Source organism: Elephantulus edwardii, unplaced genomic scaffold (assembly GCF_000299155.1).
Source record: "Elephantulus edwardii isolate Elephantulus edwardi_28Jun2011 unplaced genomic scaffold, EleEdw1.0 scaffold00070, whole genome shotgun sequence".
Classification (NCBI taxonomy): domain Eukaryota; kingdom Metazoa; phylum Chordata; class Mammalia; order Macroscelidea; family Macroscelididae; genus Elephantulus; species Elephantulus edwardii.
The window spans coordinates 71,785-91,109 of NW_006399820.1; the positions used below are offsets into that span (position 1 = coordinate 71,785).

Consider the following 19,325-nt stretch of genomic DNA (forward strand, 5'->3'; position numbering starts at 1 on the left):
TGTGCCCAGATTTTTTGTATTTTTCTTCTTTTTTAAGGGGCAAGAAACACAGCCCGGGAGCAGAGCATGGGCGCTTTGCTTCAGGCGCGCGGCGCGCTGAGCAAGGAACCAATCACCATTCAGCTTCTCTCTATATAAACCCCCGGCCTCTAGCGCCGCCACCACGCCGTTCTGACAGTTTGGCTTTAGTTTTTTGCTTCAGAGGCAAGGTGAAAACATGTCGGAGACGGCCCCAGTTGCCCCTGCTGCTCCTGCACCTGCAGAGAAGACACCTGTTAAGAAGAAAGCTAAGAAGACTGGCGCAGCCGCCGGAAAACGCAAGGCGTCTGGACCTCCTGTGTCCGAGCTTATCACCAAGGCTGTGGCGGCCTCCAAGGAGCGTAGTGGCGTGTCGCTGGCTGCGCTCAAGAAAGCGCTTGCAGCCGCCGGCTACGATGTGGAAAAGAACAATAGCCGCATCAAACTTGGGTTGAAGAGCTTGGTGAACAAGGGCACTCTGGTCCAGACAAAGGGCACCGGCGCCTCTGGCTCTTTTAAGATCAATAAGAAGGCTGCTTCTGGGGAAGCCAAACCTAAGGGTAAGAAAGTCGGCTCAGCCAAGGCCAAGAAGGCATCGGGAGATGCCAAGAAACCCAAGAAAGTAACTGGGTCGGCCACCCCTAAAAAGGGCGCCAAGAAGACTCCGAAGAAAGCAAAAAGGCCTGCTGTGGCTGCTAAGGCCAAAAAAGTGGCCAAGAGCCCGAAGAAGGTGAGGGCAGCCAAACCCAAGAAGGCAGCTAAGAGCCCGGCTAAGGCCAAGTCCCCAAAGCCTAAAACCGCCCAGCCAAAATCTGCCAAACCTAAGGCTGCAAAGGCCAAAAAGGCTGCGCCCAAGAAGAAGTAAGGCTTTTGAGGGGGTCTTTCTGCTTTTAAATCACAAAAGGCTCTTTTCAGAGCCACCCACAATTTCAAACAAAAGAGCTGTACATTGTTTTCTATATAACATGGGTCTTTCTGTATTTTGCGACTTTTGAAAACTCCCGCCTTGCTGTGATTGGGTAACTCGGCGCCTGCTGCGCAGGACAAAGCATTCTCTGTTCTCTAGCGAAAACTGGTGGTGAACTCTAGCTTGTTTGTGGAGTCGAGTTCTACCTTGAGGCGCTAGTCGTGTTGGCTTGGGCCTCGTGTACAGTACTCCAGGCTTTAAATTACCTCTCCTGGTACAGGTTAGTTCGGGTCCTGGCCACTTTGGAGTAATTTACGCGGCCCACTAGAAACTGCAGGTTCTCACGAGACGAGCCTGCGTGGGGGTGGGAGTGGTAGCTTAGTATCTAATTCAAGCAAGCAAACTTGACCAGAATTAAATGATTAAATGTAATGCAATTTTATAGCACGGACATTAAATTATGATTTGTTTGAAAATTCCTCCCCCCCCCCCCCCCCCCGCTGGTTTGCTACCATTGCAAGTAAGCCAACCAGAAGCTAGAATGTACTTCCGGGCTTCTTAGCCAGGAAATGAACCAATCACAGGTTTGGATATTAGAATTCCTTTAAATTGCGATGTAATGGAAAAGCCTGGCTTTTCTTTTCTCCCAGGTAAAGTAATCTTCGCGAAAGCTATTATCAATCTTCCTAAATCCGAGTGATTATTGGTACTTTTTTTTTTTAATGTGCTGACGAGTCGAATACAACTCAGCGACCCTAATAATTTTCCTCACCCTGCCATCCTTACCTCTGACGTATTTGGGTCCATTGCTGTAAGTCACTGTGTCAATCCATCCCTATGGAGGGTCTTTCTTTCATGACCTTACATCTTTCCAACACAATGTCCCTTTTCAAGGAATAGGCTCTTTGAAACATGTCCAAAGTGTGTTAAGAGGAAGCGTCACTATCCTTGCCTCTAACGCTATACATTTTCCATATTTATATATTTATTCTTTTGGAAGTTGGAGTATTCACTGTTATAACACTACCAACTCAGGCATAAATTCTTAAGTCACCCTTATTCATTTTTAGCTCCTAGATAACATAGCAAGTGTTTTAAAAGACCGTACCTTGAATGAGGCACACCTTAGTCTTCAAACAGACATCATTGCACTTTGAAGAGGTTGCTGAAAGTAGACTTTACCAACACCGTATTTTTTTTTTAAACTTGACTGCTGCTTCCAATGGTGTCGATTGTGGATCCAAGTAAGATAAAATTGTTGACAACTTCAAACTGTCATCTATAATGATTTTTGACTATTGGCCCAGTGGTGAGGATTTTTGCCTTGATGTTGTGATATCATCCATATTGAAGATTGTGGGCTTTGATCTTATGCAGCAATTTCCTCAATTCCTTCTTTCCGTGGGCAAGGTTGTGTCATCTATAAATGAGTGTGTCATAAGGTTATTGATAAGTTTTCTTTCAATCCTGATGCCACATTCTTTTTCATATGGTCCAGCTTCTTAAATAATTTACTTAGTATACCAATTGAATTGCTTAGTATACCAATTGAATAGATACAGAGAAAGGATCGCACCCTTCCTGATTTAAACGGCAGTGTTCCCTTGCTCTGCACAACAACCTCTTGGTCTAGTTATAGGATTTCATGATTGCTAAAAGCTAACACAGAAGAATGAGAATCCCAGAACACTTGATGTGTGCTTATGTGAAACTTATACTTGGACCAGGAGGAGGCAGTTGTCAGAAAAGAGCAAGGAAGTACTGCATGGTTCAAATTCAGGAAAAGAGTGCAGCAGGGATGCATCCTGTCTCCATACCTTCTCAATCTATATGCACAACAGATCATTTGAGAGGTTGAATTTAACATAGAAGGAATGTGACATCAGGATTAGAGGAAGACTCACAGTCTGTGTTATGCAGATGATGGAATCTTGCTTGCCCAAACTGAGGAGGACCTGAAGTGCTTGATGCAGAAGGTCAAGGACTACAGCCTTCAATATTGATTGAAGCTCAACATCAAGAAAATGAAGATATTCACCACTAGGCCAATTGGCAGCATCATGATAGACAATAAAAAGACTGAGATTGCCAACAGTTTCAGTTTGCTTGGTTCTACAATCCACACTTTTGGCACCAGCATCCAAGAAATCAAAAGATGAATTGCATTGGGCCCATCTGCTTTAAGGGACCTCTCTAGAGTACTGGAGAGCTATGATGTCAATCTAGAGACTAAGGTGCACCTGATCCAGACCATGATCTTCACAATTATTTGTTATACATCAGAAAGCTGGACAGTGACTGAAGATGAGAGAAGAATCAATGTCTTAGAGTTGTGGTCCTGGAGAAGAGTATTGAATGGAATATACTGTGGACTGCTAGGAGAACAAAAACAAATTTGTCCTGGAAAGGGTGAAACCAGTCTGCTCGTTGGAGGCAAGGATTTTGAAGCTTTGTCTGCCATAATTTGGCCATGTTGCAAGGAAGGACCAATCCTTGGAGAGGGACATCATTCTTGGAAGAATGGAAAGACAGCCCAAGATAGGAAGACCCTTGATGAGATGGTTTGACTCAATGAATGGAGTAATGGGAATAGGTGTGTCAGAGAAATGAGGTTGGCTAAGATAGAGCCAAGATTTCAAGCCAAGATTTCAGACCTGTTGTCTGACCTAGGGTCACTGAGTCATAAGTGACTTGATGGCAGATAACAACAACAACAACAACAACAACAACAACAGCTATCCTGAAGGTGTGTTTAGTTACAGGACAACAAAATGGGCTATGGTTTGACAGATACTGACTTCTTATCCTTCAGTTTCCATTTCACATTTCTACTTACTGTGGCCCTGTGTATTATATGCAACAGTTCCATAGGACTGTATGTCTCTTCAGTGGCAACAAATGCTTCTACATTCAATTATTAGCTATGAGTTGGTGGTTAAAATCCAACTAGAGGCTTGTAACCTGCTTCTGAAAGATTACCGTCTTGAAAACCTATGGGGTTTATAGGTTCAGTTCAGTTCTGACACACCTGATGAGACAGCACTGACTCGATGAGAATGAACAATAATCTGTAACTTTGGGTGGGTTCTAACCACCACCCTTTAGGTATTTTGTTTTTGTGTACTGATGAGCTGACCTTCCAGCAGGTTTTCAGTAAATCACAAGCAAAGAGATTGCCCTTCTTCCTCCTGTGGAGAAGCTGGTGAACTTGAACAGTGTGCGTTTGGGCTGGCAGTGCAACTCCTTACCACTAAGCCACCAAAGCTTCCTTTATATAAGTAGGGCAATATCAAATGTTTTGTCACATGAATAAAAGGGTTCTGAAAGTCACCAGTTAAACAAAAGAGCAGTGGTTTGAACACACCAGATGCTGTCTGTGAGAAAGATCTTTTCATGATTACAGTCTTGGAAGCCCTATGGAGCAGATCCTCTCTGCCATGTAACTGAGATTTGACTCTTCTGCCTTGAATCTGATTTTTCCTTTATAAAAATTATTGCTTCTGAAAACCCACTGAAGGTTCAGCTAGTGTTGGTTCTGACTGGAATGCACACAACAAAAATAAATTGAACATCTTTTTTTGACTATACAAAGGCATTTGACTGTGTAGATCATAACAATTTATGGCTAACATTAAGAATGGTAATACCAGCATACTTAATTCTGCTCATGTGAAACCTATACTTGGACTAAGAGACTGGTGTGTGAACAGAACAAGGGAACACTACATAGTTTAACATTAAGAAAGTTGTGTATCAGTCTTATCTCTCCAGACCTATTCAATCTGTGTGCTGAGCAAATTATTCAGAAGCTCAATCTGTGAAGAATGTGGGCTCAGGATCAGAGAAGACTCATGAGCAGCCTATGTTATGCAGGTGAGACAACTTTACTGAAAGTGAGGAGAATTTAAAATGCTTGCTGCAGAAGATTAAAGGCTGCGACCTTCAATATGGTTTATATCTCAACATCAAAAACACATGCATTCTCACCACTGGACCTATAGGCAACATCATGATAGATGGAGAAAAGGGTAAGATTGTCAACATCATTATCTTACTTGGATCCTTAATCAACACCCTTGTAACAGCAGTCAGGAGATCAAGACATGTATTGCATTGGGACAGTCTGCAGTCAGGGATCTCTTCAAATTATTGAGGAACAATGATATCAGTTTGAAGACTAAAGTGTGCCTGACAGGCCATGATCTTTTCCATCACTTGCTATGCATCTGTGAGTTGGACAGTTAATAAAGATGACATAAAATGAATCTATATCTTTGTGCTGTGGTGTTGAAGAAGAGTACTGAATATCTCATGGACTGGCAAAAGAACAAACATATGTATTAGAGAAAGTACAATTAGAGTGCTCCTCAGAGGCAAAGTAATCTTATATACTTTGGGCATATTGATAGGAGGGGGACACATCATGCTTGGAAAGATGGAGGCCAAATAGAAGAAGACTCTCAACAAGATAGATTGACACAGTGACTGCAGCAATGGGCTCAGTTATGTCAGAGATAATGAGGGTGGCACAGGACAGGATTTAGATCTGTTGTTCATAGAGTTGTTATGAGTTGTACTCAACCCTATGGCACACAACAACAACAACAACAACAGCATGAACATTTTGGATGTTGTGTGCTAAATCACCAACATTTTGTTTACCAGTCAAGGGCTAAAGCACCATTCATTCCACTCTGTTCTGATGGGTAAAGACTAACAATGTCTCCACATGAATGTGGAAGGTGTTTGGCATTTTATCTGTTGAATTAATTTTCACTAACGGCCTGAAGTCACTACTCTCTTTCTTCCTTCTAGTTAGTCATCATCTGGCACCTTTTAACTGGAAAAGGAAGCAGATTGAGTTCATGTTACTGTATGGATGCCTGTTACCTATATTCACTTGGCAACTGAGTCAGATGAATTTTTAACTGTTGTTGGTGTAGTTGACATTCTCTTCATTCCTTACTCTTCCTCTCATCCCTGAAATGATTCCACTGCTTCTTAAGTAGTTACCTTAGTTTCTCCACCCTGCCATTTCTAAGTTTTATTCATTCCCTAATTAAAAAAAGTGTATTCTTTTTGTCCATTGCCATATTTGGGCTTTATGGGCTGGAATTTGGGGCTTTTCATGATAACACTGGTGCACACTGAGTCCAACTTTAAAGCAAACCCTCAAACACTAAACCTACTGTCAGAGCTGATTCTGACTCATTGCAACCCTATAGGAAAGAGTAGAAATGTCTTTAGGGCTTTCCGGGTTTCTGTCTTCCTAAAAGCAGACTGTCATTGCTTTCTCGGGAATAAATGATGGATATGAAGTGCTGACACTTTCGTAGTTAAGTGCTTAACTGCTACACCTTCAGGGCTACAAGAAAACACAGTTCAGCCCACTGCCATCACTGGGATTCCAATTCAGAGTGACGCTCCAGGTTTCCAATGCTGCAAATCTTTTAAAAAAGAGACAGTGTTATCACCCCACCCCTGCCTGGCCCATTGAAGTCATTGGTGGATTCAAACTGAAGTCCTACACATTATGCAGTATATCACCACCTTTTAATCCCTTCATTATTTATTGTCAACTTTGTTCACTTTGAATCCCTCTCTCTAAATATGACAGTCATTTCAGTGCTTCAAATCTTCCCAATTTTCTGGTAATGTGCTTTCAGGATATTTAATACCAAAGTTTAATTATTATCAATAGAAAAATTTTAATGCATCTATTTTTTGCTATCATTAATTAAACTAAATTCTAGGGCATTCATCTTTTCTATCTTGTGTTTTCTCACCACCCAAGATGTTTTTCATTTGTTCATTTTGCTTTCTTTAAATGTTTCTAAATTTAATGAACTTTTGCAAATATGTCATGGTTACTTATGCAAACTAACCTTTTTTCTGTCATTCTATGCCTTTCACTTTTCTGACTGCACAAGAATATTTTATTGCATAAAGATACAAACGAACTGTAAGGAAATGCTTTGGACAGAATAGTAAATGATCCAGGAAGCATTAAAAGAAGATGGAAAAAATATACAGAGCCAAAGTATTAAAAGGAATTGGTGGACACAGAAGAATTTCATGAAATAACGTATAAGCAGGAGCCTGTGGTGATGAAGAAAGAAGTTCAAGCTGCTCTGAAAGACTTGGCAAAAAACAAGGCCCCAGGAATTGATGGCATACCAGTTGACATATATCAGCAAACTGACGCTGCCCTGGATGTGCTAACCAAGTTGTGCCAAGAAATCTGAAGGACAACTACCTGAAAACTAACTGGAAGAGAGAAGTATTAGGTCCCATTCCAAAGAAAGGTGACCTGACAGAGCGCGGAAATTATTGAACAATATCATTGATATCACATGCTAGGAAGATTCTGCAGAAGATTATCAAAAAACGACTGGAATAGAACATCAACAGAGAACTGCTTGAATTTAGAACTGCTAGATTTAGAAGAGGCCGTGGTACTAGGGATATTATAGTTAATGTTAGATGGATCTTAGCTGAAAGCAGGGATTACCAGAGGAATGTCTATCTGTGTTTCATTGACTGTGCAAAGGAATTGGACTATATGGATCAGAATCTGTGGCTGACTCAGAAGAATGGGACTCCCAGAACACTTGATTGTGCTTATATGAAACCTATACGTGGATCAGGAGGCAGTCTTCAGAACAGAATAAGGAAATACTTCATGGTTCAAAATTGTGAAGTGTGTACGCCAGGGATGTATCCTATCTCCATACCTTTTCAATCTGTATGCAGAACAGATTATCTGGGAGGCTGGGCTCTGTGAGGAGAAATGTGGCATCATGATTGGATGAAGACTCATCAACAATCTGTGTTATGTAGATAACACAAACTTGCTTGCCCAAAGCGAGGAACATCTGAAGCGCTTGTTGAAGAAGGTCAAGGACTGCAGCCTTCAATGGGGATTGAAGAGCAGCATCAAAAACCCAAAGATTCTTACCCGTAGGCCAATTGTCAGCATCATTATAGATGGTGAAGAGACTGAAATTGTTAACAGTTTTGGTTTGCTTGGCTCCACAATCAACACTCTTGGTATCAGTAGCCAGGAAATTAAAAGATGAATTGCATTGGGAAATTTGCTTTCAGGGATCTCTCTAGAGACTGAAGAGCAACCATGTCAGTCTGGAGACAAAGGTGCACCTGATCCAGGCCATAGTCTTTTCAGTTACTTGCTGTGTATCAGAAAGGTGGACAATGACTAGAGGTGATAGAAGGAAAATTGATGTCTTTGAACTGTGGTGCTGAGAAGAGTATTGAACATACCATTGACTGCTGGGAGAACAAACAGGTTTATCCTAGAAAGGGTGAGACCTGGCTGCTACTTGGTGGCAAGGATTCTGAAGCTTTGTCTGACATACTTTGGACATGTTTCAAGGTGGGAACAGTCCTAGGAGAGGGGCTCTATGAGAGGAGTGTGGCATCAGGAATGGAGGGAGACTTGTCAATAACCTATGTTATAAAGATGACACAGCCTTACTTGTTGCAAGTGAGGACTTGAAGCACATGTTGCAGAAGGTCAAGGAATGCAGCTTTCAGTATGGATTGTTGTTTTTGGATCCACTCAAGGCTTGAATTTGTTCTTTAGCTCCTTCAGCTTAAAAAAAGCCAAGAGAGTTCATTCCTTTTCTGACTCCAGCTCTTTGCACATTTCATTATAATACTATACTTTGTTTACCTGAGCTGCCCTTTGAAATCTTCTTTTCATTTCCTTAACTTCCTGGTTTCTTCCCTTTGCTTTGGCTTTTTGACATTCTAGTACAATAGTCAGAGTCTGTTCAATCACCGTGTTACCTATCTTATTGAGAGTTTTCCTCTCTTTTGCCGATGAAAGCATGATGTCTTTTTCCAAGGATTGGCCCTTCCTAACAACATGCCCAAAGTATATGTGACGAAGCTTTCCTATACTTGTTTCTCAGAAGATATTGACTGCACTTTTTCCAAGATATACTTCTTTGCTCTTTTACATTTCCATGGGTTGTTTAGTACTCTTCTCCAAGACTGCAACTCAAAGGCATCAGTTCTCTTGTCTAACATTCAGATGCATAGGAATGGCTTAAATCAAGTTCACCTTAGTCTTGAAAAATGACATCATTATTCCTTAGCATCTTGGAGAGGTCCTTGTGGGTCTAAGTAAGATAAAATTGTTTAAACTTTAATCTTCTCAATCTTTCATGATGCTGTCTATGGACCAGGGTGAGGATTTTTCTTTTCTTTCTTTTTAGGGTAAAATAGTTGTTGTTGTTGTTATGTGTTGTCGAGTCACTTGCGACTCATAGAGACCCTATGTACAACAGCTCTAAACTCTGCTTTGTCCTGTGCCAATCACACTGTCTCTGACACTCCCATTCAGATCACCCCAGTCACTGAATCAATCCACCTCATAGAGGGCCTTCCCCTACTGCGCTGTCCCTCCACCCTACCAAGCATGATGTCCTTCTCCAAGGACTGGTCTCTCCTTACAACATGTCTAAAGTGTGTTAGACCGAGCCTCAGAATCCTTGCCTCCAAGGAGCCACCCAGTTTAACCTTTTCCAGGATGTATCTGTTTGTTTTCCTAGCAGTCCATGGTACTCTCAACACTCTTCTCCAGCACCACAGCTCAAAGGCATAATTCTTCTTCTATCCTCCTTGGTCATTGTCCAACTCTCTGATGCATAACAAGTGATTGCAAAGACCATGGCCTGTATCAGATGTACCTTAGTCTCCAGAGAGACACCACTGCCCTTCAGTACTTTGGAGGGGTCCCTAACAGCAGACTTTCCCATGGTAATATGCTTTTTAATTTCCTGGCTGCTGGTGCCAAGAGTGTTGACTGTGGAGCCAAGCAAACTAAAGCTGTGAACAATCTCAGTCTCTTCACCACCCATCCTGATGCTGCCAATTGGCCCAGTGGTGAGAATTTTTGTCTTCTTGACATTGAGCCTCAATCCATATTGGAGGCTGCAGTCCTTGACCCTCTGCAGCAAGCGCTTCAGGTAAAATGGTAAAGACAGATTTATTAGAAAGTTATATTCCCAAAGGGATGGACCTCCCTCCTTGAAATATGGAGGGGAGGACACAGGCTAGTGGATTTTTGTTTTCTTGATATTTAGATTTAATCCATACTGGAGGCTATATTCTTTGATCTTGTGCAGCAAGCACTTCAAATCCTCCTCGCTTTCCACAAACAAGGTTGTATCATCTGCATAATGCAGGAAGTTGATGAGTCTTCCTCATATTCTGATGTCACATTCTTCATAAAGTCTACCTTATTTGTAATGGACTTTTGGGGTCTTAAAAGTTTGTGAACAGCCCTCCAAGATACAACAACTGGACCCCCATATTCTGGAGTATCAGAGGCAGGAAGCCCAGGAAAAAGAGAAGCAACCGAACACAAGACTAATAGCTTTCATGAACCACCTGATTTTTCTAACATGAGACCAGAAAACTTTGATACCTACCATTATTGAAGGTTTCAATTGAAGATAAGTGGATCCTGACAGGCTGAGAAAACATGTGGGATAGAACTTCACATTCTCAAAGACTTACTCATTGGGGATGAAGAAATCCCATGACTGTTGCCCTAGGATACACGATACACTTCAGGTCTTTAACACGTTGCTGTAAATGATAGCAAATGTGTTTCTAAGCACGGTTGTCAATTTAAAAGTGTGCGGCAACGTGTTAATTCTCACTACTTCCTGAAGTCATCTTTAGACAGATAAGAAATAGTTTAACTGGGGGGGAAAAGTAAACTGTTAAGTGTAAGTTTAAAAAAAATATTCCATCAGAGCAAAGTGACAGTTATCCAGGGACTTATAGGATAGGCTAGGATAGAACTGTACCATAGGGTTTTGAAGTCTGTAATTCTTTCCAGAAGCCAATTACTACATTAATATAGAGAAGTTTAGAGGCAGTGCGTTTAAATTAATGGGGCTGAAGCAACAGGAGCAAAAACTTGCCTATGTAAAAGAGATAACCAATTGGCTCTTCTTACCCGTATGTGTAGAAAATGTTCAGTGAAAGCATATTTTAATGTATATATTTTCACTAGAAAGAAAACAAATTTATTTTTTAAAAGAAAATAACTAAGATAAGAGATGAGAAGAAAAATCACTTTGAGAGGTATGTGTGCTTGATTTTTTAAATTTTTATTATTTATTTTTTTAAGCATTAATACCTTCAAATACGGGGAAGGAATCATGCCTAGATATTAATCACCTCCAGTGATTTATATTTTTGTTTTGCTGGGTAGGAAATTAAGTATTCACCTTTTGTGAACTTCTCTAAGGCCCGATTTACCAATTATTTCCCTTACCTTCTGGACTAAGTTCTATAAAGTAAATTTGTAATTCTGTAAGAATGTAACACCTGCATACACGTACACACCCTTGCACACAAACAAAATGTTTAGAACACAGTTGCTGTAACATACCCCAAATGTAAAATACCCATATTGTTGGGGTTGGTGGCATAAGGAGAGTGTGGGTAAAGACTGAAATGATGTTTTTAAATTGTCTATTGCTTAGTTATTTCCTTAACAAAGAGCTATGAGTTATTTGGGGATTGCATATTTATTTTTTGGTTTTGTATTTGCGTACAGGATGCCTGATATAAGCAATGCCTGCATGCCTGAAATGGATGTACAACTTCAAGTACCAAAATGAACATATATTAAAATGTTCATTTTACATGTTCATGAGTTGAAGGCCTACCTCAATGTTACTAAATCCATTAAAAATGACATCTGACCTGAAACATTTCTCCTTCTGTATTTAAATTTTAATTAAATTTTATTGTTATTTTTCTTGTGTGCGTCCTAACCATGAAGATAACTACTTTCATGATGCGATAAAAAGGCAAAAACTTGTCCATGTGGAGTTTTCTTTGGGTACTATCTTAGTTATCTAGTGCTTTATAACAGAAACACCGTAAATGTGTGGCTTTAAGGAACAGAAATTTATTTTTCCACAGATTTTTTTTTGTTATGTACCATTCACAGCAACCCTGTGAACTAACCATGATGCCCCAAATAGTGCCGTTCTCAACGTCTCCAACATACTTGAGCCCATTGTTACAGTTAGTCTGTCAGTCGTGTCTTATATTCACCCTCCACCTTTCCAAGCATAATATCAAGGACTGCCCTCTCCTAACAACATGTCAAAAGTATGTGAGATGTTTACCATCCTTCCTTCCACAGAGCACCCTGATTTCAGTTTCTCCAAGATAGACTTATTTGTTCTCTTTCCAGTCCGTGGGTTATTCAGTACTCTTCACCAACACCACTACTTGAAGCTGTTAATTCTTCTGTCATCCTTTTTCATTATCCAACTTTCAGATACACAGCAAATAAAAAGAAGACCATGACTTGGATCAAGTGCACATTTAGGAGGCTTGCGGTTGTTAGGTGCCATGGAATCAAGTATGTCTCTTAGTGATCCTATGGACAACAGATCTGAAACCTATCCTATCCTGTGTCATCCTCACAGAATCTGACACTCTCAATCCCATTGAACCCATGTGGTTGAAAGTCTTCTCCTTTGCTGTCATTCCACCTTCCAAAGCGTGATGTCATTCTCCAAGGAATAACTGCCGAGCAATATGCCCAAAGTGTGAGAGTTGAAGCCTCATCATCTTTGCCTTTAAGGAGCAGTCTGCACCTTTCCCAAGATATATCTGTTTGTTCTTGTGGCAGTCCATAGTATATTCAGTACACTTCTCCACACAACATTTCAAAGGCATTAATTTTTCCTCTGTCATCCTCAGTCATAGCTCAGCTCTCAGATGCACAGCAAGTAAGTGAGAAGACCATAGCCAGAATCAGGCACACCTTAGTCCTAAAATAGACATCATTGCTCATCAATAATTTGGAGAGTTCTGTGACTGTAGACTTGTCCAATGTAATACATCTCCTGACTGCTGGTACCAAGTGTATTGATTGTAGATTCAAGGAACAGGAAGCCATTTACAGTGTCAGTCCTTTCTCCATTATCATGTGTTACCTCTTGGTCCGGTGGTGAGGATTTTTGTTTTCTTGACATTGAAATGCAGTCTATATTGAAGTCTGAAGTATTTAACCTTGTGCAGCAAGGGCTGCAAGTCCTCCTCACTTTTAGCAAGCAAGGTTGTAGCAACCAAATTCAGGATGCTGGCTCTAGGGGAAGACTTTCACTGTTGACTCTGGAGGAAAGGCCATTGTCTCTCTGTGCTTCTGCTCCTTGGTCATCTTCTTGTAGCTTGACCTCTCCCTTCTCTCCTCATTTCAAATTCTGCTGCTTTCTGTTTGTCTGTTTAATTTCTTCTATATTTCAAAAGATGTTTACTCATAGCATAAACACTGCCAACTCATTCTCAAATGGAATTTACCCATTTATAGAGTGCAGGATTGGTAACTTTTTTACATAATCCAATCTATAACCAGTACATTGGTAGAATTTCTGTACAACATACTTCAGTAAGTATAATAAACACGTGACCTCTGGGTTGATTCTGACTCATGACAACCTTCCATCATGTTTCTGAAGATGCAGATATTTCTCCAGTGAAGCTCTTGGTAGATTCTACCTCACACCCTGTGAATAACAGCCCAGTTTGTAACACTCTATGCCAATGGAGTTCTTGTAATGGTGACCTCTCTCTTCCTCATTGCTGTTGAGTTGGGACCAACTCATAGCTGATGCTGTGTTGGGTTTCTGAAGCTGTAAATGACAGGAGGAGTTTGCTCATCTTTTCCCCCAAGGACCAGCTCCCTAAAGGCCAGGCACCAGAGCTCCTCAGTAGTGATTATGTTGTTGTTGCTAGGTGCCATTGAATCAAGTATAACTGGTAGACTTGAACCTCTGCTGTTGGTCAGCCAGCTCCCTACCACTAAGCTACCAGACCTCCCTCATTTATATATACAGACATATTTTAATTGACTCAATGGTACCTAACAAATATTTAATAAATATATAAAAAAGAATTAAGATTGTGTCAACATTGGCAAGTCACTTTTCTTTTGGATCTCCCCAGGTAAGAAAACACTCAGGTTTGTAAATAAACTAGTAGAAAAAACCCCCAAAACCAAAATGGGTTATTTACAAGGATGATGCACATGGGGTTAATTAAAGTAACATTAAAAAAAAGTTTGGATCTATCAATCATTATCTGAAACTTTCTTAGGTTCAGTTCCCTGATATGATTTGTAAAGCACATATAACATAATTGTGCATTATACAGGGCTCTGGTGGCCTAATGATAAAAAACTTGAACTGTAATCCTAAAGGCATCTGGTTCAAATCTAACAGCTGATCCAAGGTAGAAGGATGAATACTCTCTTCCCTGGTGATTTACTGTCTTTGAAAACCTGCTAGAGGATTGTCTAAAAGTAGGTTCTGACTTGATGGCATACAACAACTACATGATTTAGGGGTGTTACAGGATAATAGGAGCTTTGGTGTCATAGGGAGCTCTGCTGACTTAATGGTGAGGGATTGTGCTGTCAACACAGAGGTATGGTTCAAATTCAAGACTATTCTTTGGAAAGGAACATCATGCTTGGAAAGGTGGAGGGTCAACCAAAGAGTGGAAGACCCTCAATGAGATGGATTTGAACAGTGAGTCTAGCAATGGGCTCAAGTGTGTTGAAGATGAAAATATTAGAACTGGACAAGAAAGGATTGATATCTATTGCTCAGAGATTCACTATGAATCATATGTGACCCAAAGGCACCTAACACTAACAATAATAATGTAAATGTTTCTATATTATTAATAGAAATATTTATTATATATGTGAAGCTGGATGAGCAGTCTCTTCCCCTGTGATTTATCTGTGAAAACCCACCAGCAGTTCTGTTGTGAGTTGATTCTGATTCAATGGCAATGTAATTTTTTGAATTATCAGATTTGTATTCCTGTTATCAGGAAGTTGCTATGTGTTCAATTCTCCTTTTTTGATATTTTTTTTAATAATATAAAATTTCTCCAAGATTTGTTTTGAGCAAAGTACCATCCATAAGATGTCTTTAATAAAATGTAGATTTAATGAAGTGTCTTCACAGTCCTTATCTGATGAGACATAAACATTCATTCCACATCTTGTGCAAGAATTATAAAACTCAGGACATAGGAAATGGTAATTTGATATGGAATTTCCCCTGTACCTTTTCAACCTATATGCAGAACAGATTATCTGGAAGGCTGGGCTCTATGAGGAGAAATGTGGGGTCAAGATTGGTGGACGATTTATCAACAACCTGCGTTATGCGGATGACACAAACCTGCTTGCTGAAACTGAAGAGGACCTGAAGCGCCTGCTGCAGAGTGTCAAGGACTGCAGCCTACAATATGGATTGAGGCTCAACGTCAAGAAGACAAAGATTCTCACCACTGGACCAATTGGCAGCATCAGGATAGATGGTGAAGAGATTGAGATTGTACACAGCTTTAGTTTGCTTGGCTCCACAGTCAACAGTCTTGGCACCAGCAGCCAGGAAATTAAAAGGCACATTGCCATGGGAAAGTCTGCTGTTAGGGACCTCTCCAAAGTGCTGAAGAGCAATGGTGTCTCTCTGGAGACTCAGGTGCGTCTGATACAGGCCCTGGTCTTCGCAATCACTTGTTATGCATCAGAGAGTTGGACAATGACCAAGGAGGATAGAAGGAGAATTGATGCCTTTGAGCTGTGGTGCTGGAGAAGAGTATTGAGAATACCATGGATTGCTAGGAAAACAAACAGATTTGTCCTGGAAAGGGTTAAACCGGGTGGCTCCTTGGAGGCAAGGATTCTGAGGCTCCGTCTAACATACTTTGGACATGTTGTGAGGAGAGACCGGTCCTTAGAGAGGGACATCATGCTTGGGAGGGTGGAGGGACGGTCCGTACAGGAGAGGAAGGCCCTCTATGAGGTGGATTGATTGGGTGACTGGGATAATTGGAATGGGAGTGTCAGAGACAGTGCGATTGGCACAGGACAGAGCGGAGTTTAGGGCTGTTGTACATAGGGTCGCTATGAGTCGCAAGCGACTCTACGGCACATAACAACAACATTAGAAGTTTAGTACATTATAAATATCTGTGATTCAATATCAACTAGATAGCTTATTAGTTTTAAAAATTAAGCCAGATCTCAGCACCTAAGACCTAATATTCAACACAAATATAAAAAATCATATTTTCTTTAAAGAGCAAAACACCCAGAACTTTTTATTGTGCCTAACTGGCTTACATTTCTTTCTACAGCTTTTATCTTTATGAAATTTGCCACTGAAATAACCTTGGTAAACAGTTTAATTTAATCAATCAATGGAAGCCTTTCAATTGTGAAGTTAAGTCTAGCTTACCTTTTGCAAAACTGAAAGTATTTGCTGATTTGAACATAAAATGCTTCTTCAAAGCATATATGATGAAAAATAGTAAATACTTTTCCCTTCCGCATTCCAAAACAAGGACTTCTCCAAAGGGCTAAAGAGCTAAGTGCTAAAGCACTAAACAGCAAGGATATCAGTTTAAAGACCAAGGTGCAGTTGATCCAACCCATGGTCTTTTCATTGCTTTCCTCAGACACTAAGTAACGATGCCAGAAGAACCGATGCCTTTGAATTGTGATTTTGGTGAAGAATATTAAATACATCATGGGCTGCCAAAAGAAAGAACCAAAATCTGTCTTTAAGTAAGCACAACAAAGAATAGTGAAACTTCACCTCACTTACTCTGGGCATATTTTCAGGAGGAAACAGTCTCTGCAGAGAGATGTTATGCTAAGAAAGGTAGAGGGTCAGCAAAAGGGAGGTTGAAAGCTCTCAAGTAGACCGATTTACACATAATGGGCTGAATTTGACAGATCTGGCCAGATTCAGATCTGTTGCTCTGAGTTGCTATGAATTCTGTTCCACCAGATGGCACTTAATAACTGTTCCTAAATCTTGTGCTACCGACCCAAAGGTAGACAGAAGGGGTTGCTACCTACCAACCCAAAGGCAGATAGAACCCAATAGGAGAAAGCAGGCAATCTCTCATTATATTTACACGGTCTCGGGAAGCTCCCTGGAGATTCACCTATGAGTCTGTGACAATGAATTTTACCACCTATTATCACTAATAATGCTATTCCCCTCTTGTTGTGTATTCTTGAGTCAGAACTGATCTATAGCTGACCCTCCAGTTTTCAGAGGCAGTTAATCCCACGGGAGGAAATTGCCCATCTTTCTCCCCCGGAACAACTGTTGGATATGAACTGCAGGCCTTTGAGATCGAAGCACAGACTCTTATCACAAAGCTACCAGAGCTGCCTTCTTACGGCACTATATTTATAACATAGGATAGAAATAGATGGAGTTTTTGGGTGGACAAGAAAGACAAAGCAAAGTTATTTTGTGTGTTAGGAATAAATTTTGAGTGTGTTTTAATGAGAATTCGGGACTTTTCTGCAACTTGATTAAAGGATTGTTGTTGTTATGTGCCGTCGAGTCGTTTGCGATTCATAGCGACCCTATGTACAACAGCCCTAAACCGTGCTCTATCCTGTCCCAATCTTACTGCCTCTGACACACCCATCCCGATTACCCCAGTCACTGAATCAATCCACCTCATAGAGGGTCTTCCCCTCCTGTGCTGTCCCTCCACTCTACCCAGCATGATGTCCCTCTCTAAAGACCTGTCTCTCCTTACAACATGTCCAAAGTATGTCAGACGAAGCCCCAGAATCCTTGCCTCCAAGGAGCAGCCTGGTTTAACCCTCTCTAGGATGAATCTGTTTGTTTTCTTGGCGGTCCATGGTACATTCAATACTCTTGTCCAGCACCACAGCTCAAAGGCATCAATTCTACTTCTATCCTCCCTAGTCATTGTCCAACTCTCTGATGCATAAGAAGTGATTGCAAAAACCATGGCCTGTATCAGGTTCACCTTAGTCTCCAGAGACACCACTGCTCTTGAGTACTTTAGAGAGGTTCTTAACAGCCGACTTTCCCATCGCAATACGTTTTTTGATTTCCTGGTTACTGGTGCCAAGAGTGTTGACCGTGGAGCCGAGCAAACTGAAGCTGTGAACAATCTCAATCTTTTCGCCATCCATCCTGATGCTTCCGATTGGTCCAGTGGTGAGAATTTTTGTCTTCTTGACATTGAGCCTCAGTCCATATTGAAGGCTGCAGCCCTTGACCCTCTGCAGTAAGTTCTTGAGGTCCTCCTCAGTTTCAGCGAGCAGGGTTGTGTCATCTGCGTAACGCAGATTGTTACTAGATCTTCCACCAATCCTGATGCCACAATTCTCCTCTTAGAGCCCAGCCTCTCGGATAATCTGACTAAAGGATTAGCATAATTTAACTGGTGGGCAGGGATCAGCTAGAATTGGGGATTCCTGCGTGCTGCCAAAGCAAAACTCCCGCCAAAACCACACCCCTGCTGTTGAGTCAATTGCTTTAGGACTCCACAGATGGTCACTTTTTTGAGTCTAAATCACTGATCTCTAGGCCAAGTGATTAAGCCTTAACCACTTTTGCAAAATACCTGGGCAAATAAGTGCTCGCTAAACCAAAAAGCTCACCCACGTGGCGTCAGAAATAAGCGTGGGGGGAGGGCGGCGCGAGGCTTCTGGCGCCAAAATAACAAATTGAACCTCAGATGCCTAGAAGGCAAATTAACCGCAAAAGAAGGCCCAGAGTCACCAGTTCCTCTTGTTTTTAAAAACCCAACAAAACAAAATAACCAGCAAATTTATGGGGTTTAAGGAATAAAGTTTATAAGGCGTACTAGTGCACAGGCAGGGCTTTAAATGTCAGCAGGATAGATTGTGGAAAAGTTAAGTACTTGCTTCTAATTCAGAACTTTAGAAGTATCACAGCATCTTCTACAGGAAAGATGGTTGGCTCTGAAAAGAGCCTTTGGGTTCAAAATTAGCACTCACTTGGGAGGTTAACCTACGCCCTCTCCCCGCGGATGCGGCGGGCGAGCTGGATGTCCTTGGGCATGATGGTGACACGCTTGGCGTGGATGGCGCACAGGTTGGTGTCCTCAAAGAGCCCCACCAGGTAGGCCTCGCACGCCTCCTGCAGTGCCATGACGGCCGAACTCTGGAAGCGAAGGTCGGTCTTGAAGTCTTGGGCGATCTCGCGCACCAGGCGCTGGAAGGGCAGCTTGCGGATCAGCAGCTCGGTGGACTTCTGGTAGCGCCGGATCTCGCGCAGCGCCACGGTGCCGGGCCGGTAGCGGTGAGGCTTCTTGACGCCGCCGGTGGCCGGCGCGCTCTTGCGGGCTGCCTTGGTGGCCAGTTGCTTGCGCGGGGCCTTGCCGCCGGTGGACTTGCGGGCTGTCTGCTTGGTACGAGCCATTCTCTGGGTACAAAACAAGAAGAGTGGAAGTAGGTGCGTTCTCTTGTAATTATATAGGGTCAGAAGTGCACGGATTGGATTATGGGTGAATC

General features: G+C 41.6%; 2 protein-coding genes across 2 annotated transcripts in view; one reads left to right on the forward strand and one right to left on the reverse strand.

Moving 5' to 3' along the window:
* LOC102843804 overlaps positions 1–19,325 on the reverse strand; it is a 32,078-nt gene that overhangs the window by 4,800 nt on the left and 7,953 nt on the right. The window contains exons 3-4 of the mRNA XM_006888673.1: positions 18,905–19,236; positions 17,393–17,408 (exon numbers count right to left, since the gene is read on the reverse strand). Coding sequence (XP_006888735.1) covers positions 17,393–17,408; positions 18,905–19,236 — 348 coding nt within the window. The remainder of the gene's footprint in view (positions 1–17,392; positions 17,409–18,904; positions 19,237–19,325) is intronic.
* Positions 218–883, forward strand: LOC102849091 (histone H1.3-like). Its single transcript, XM_006888623.1, has one exon. The coding sequence runs from the start codon at positions 218–220 to the stop codon at positions 881–883; it is 666 nt and encodes a 221-aa protein (XP_006888685.1).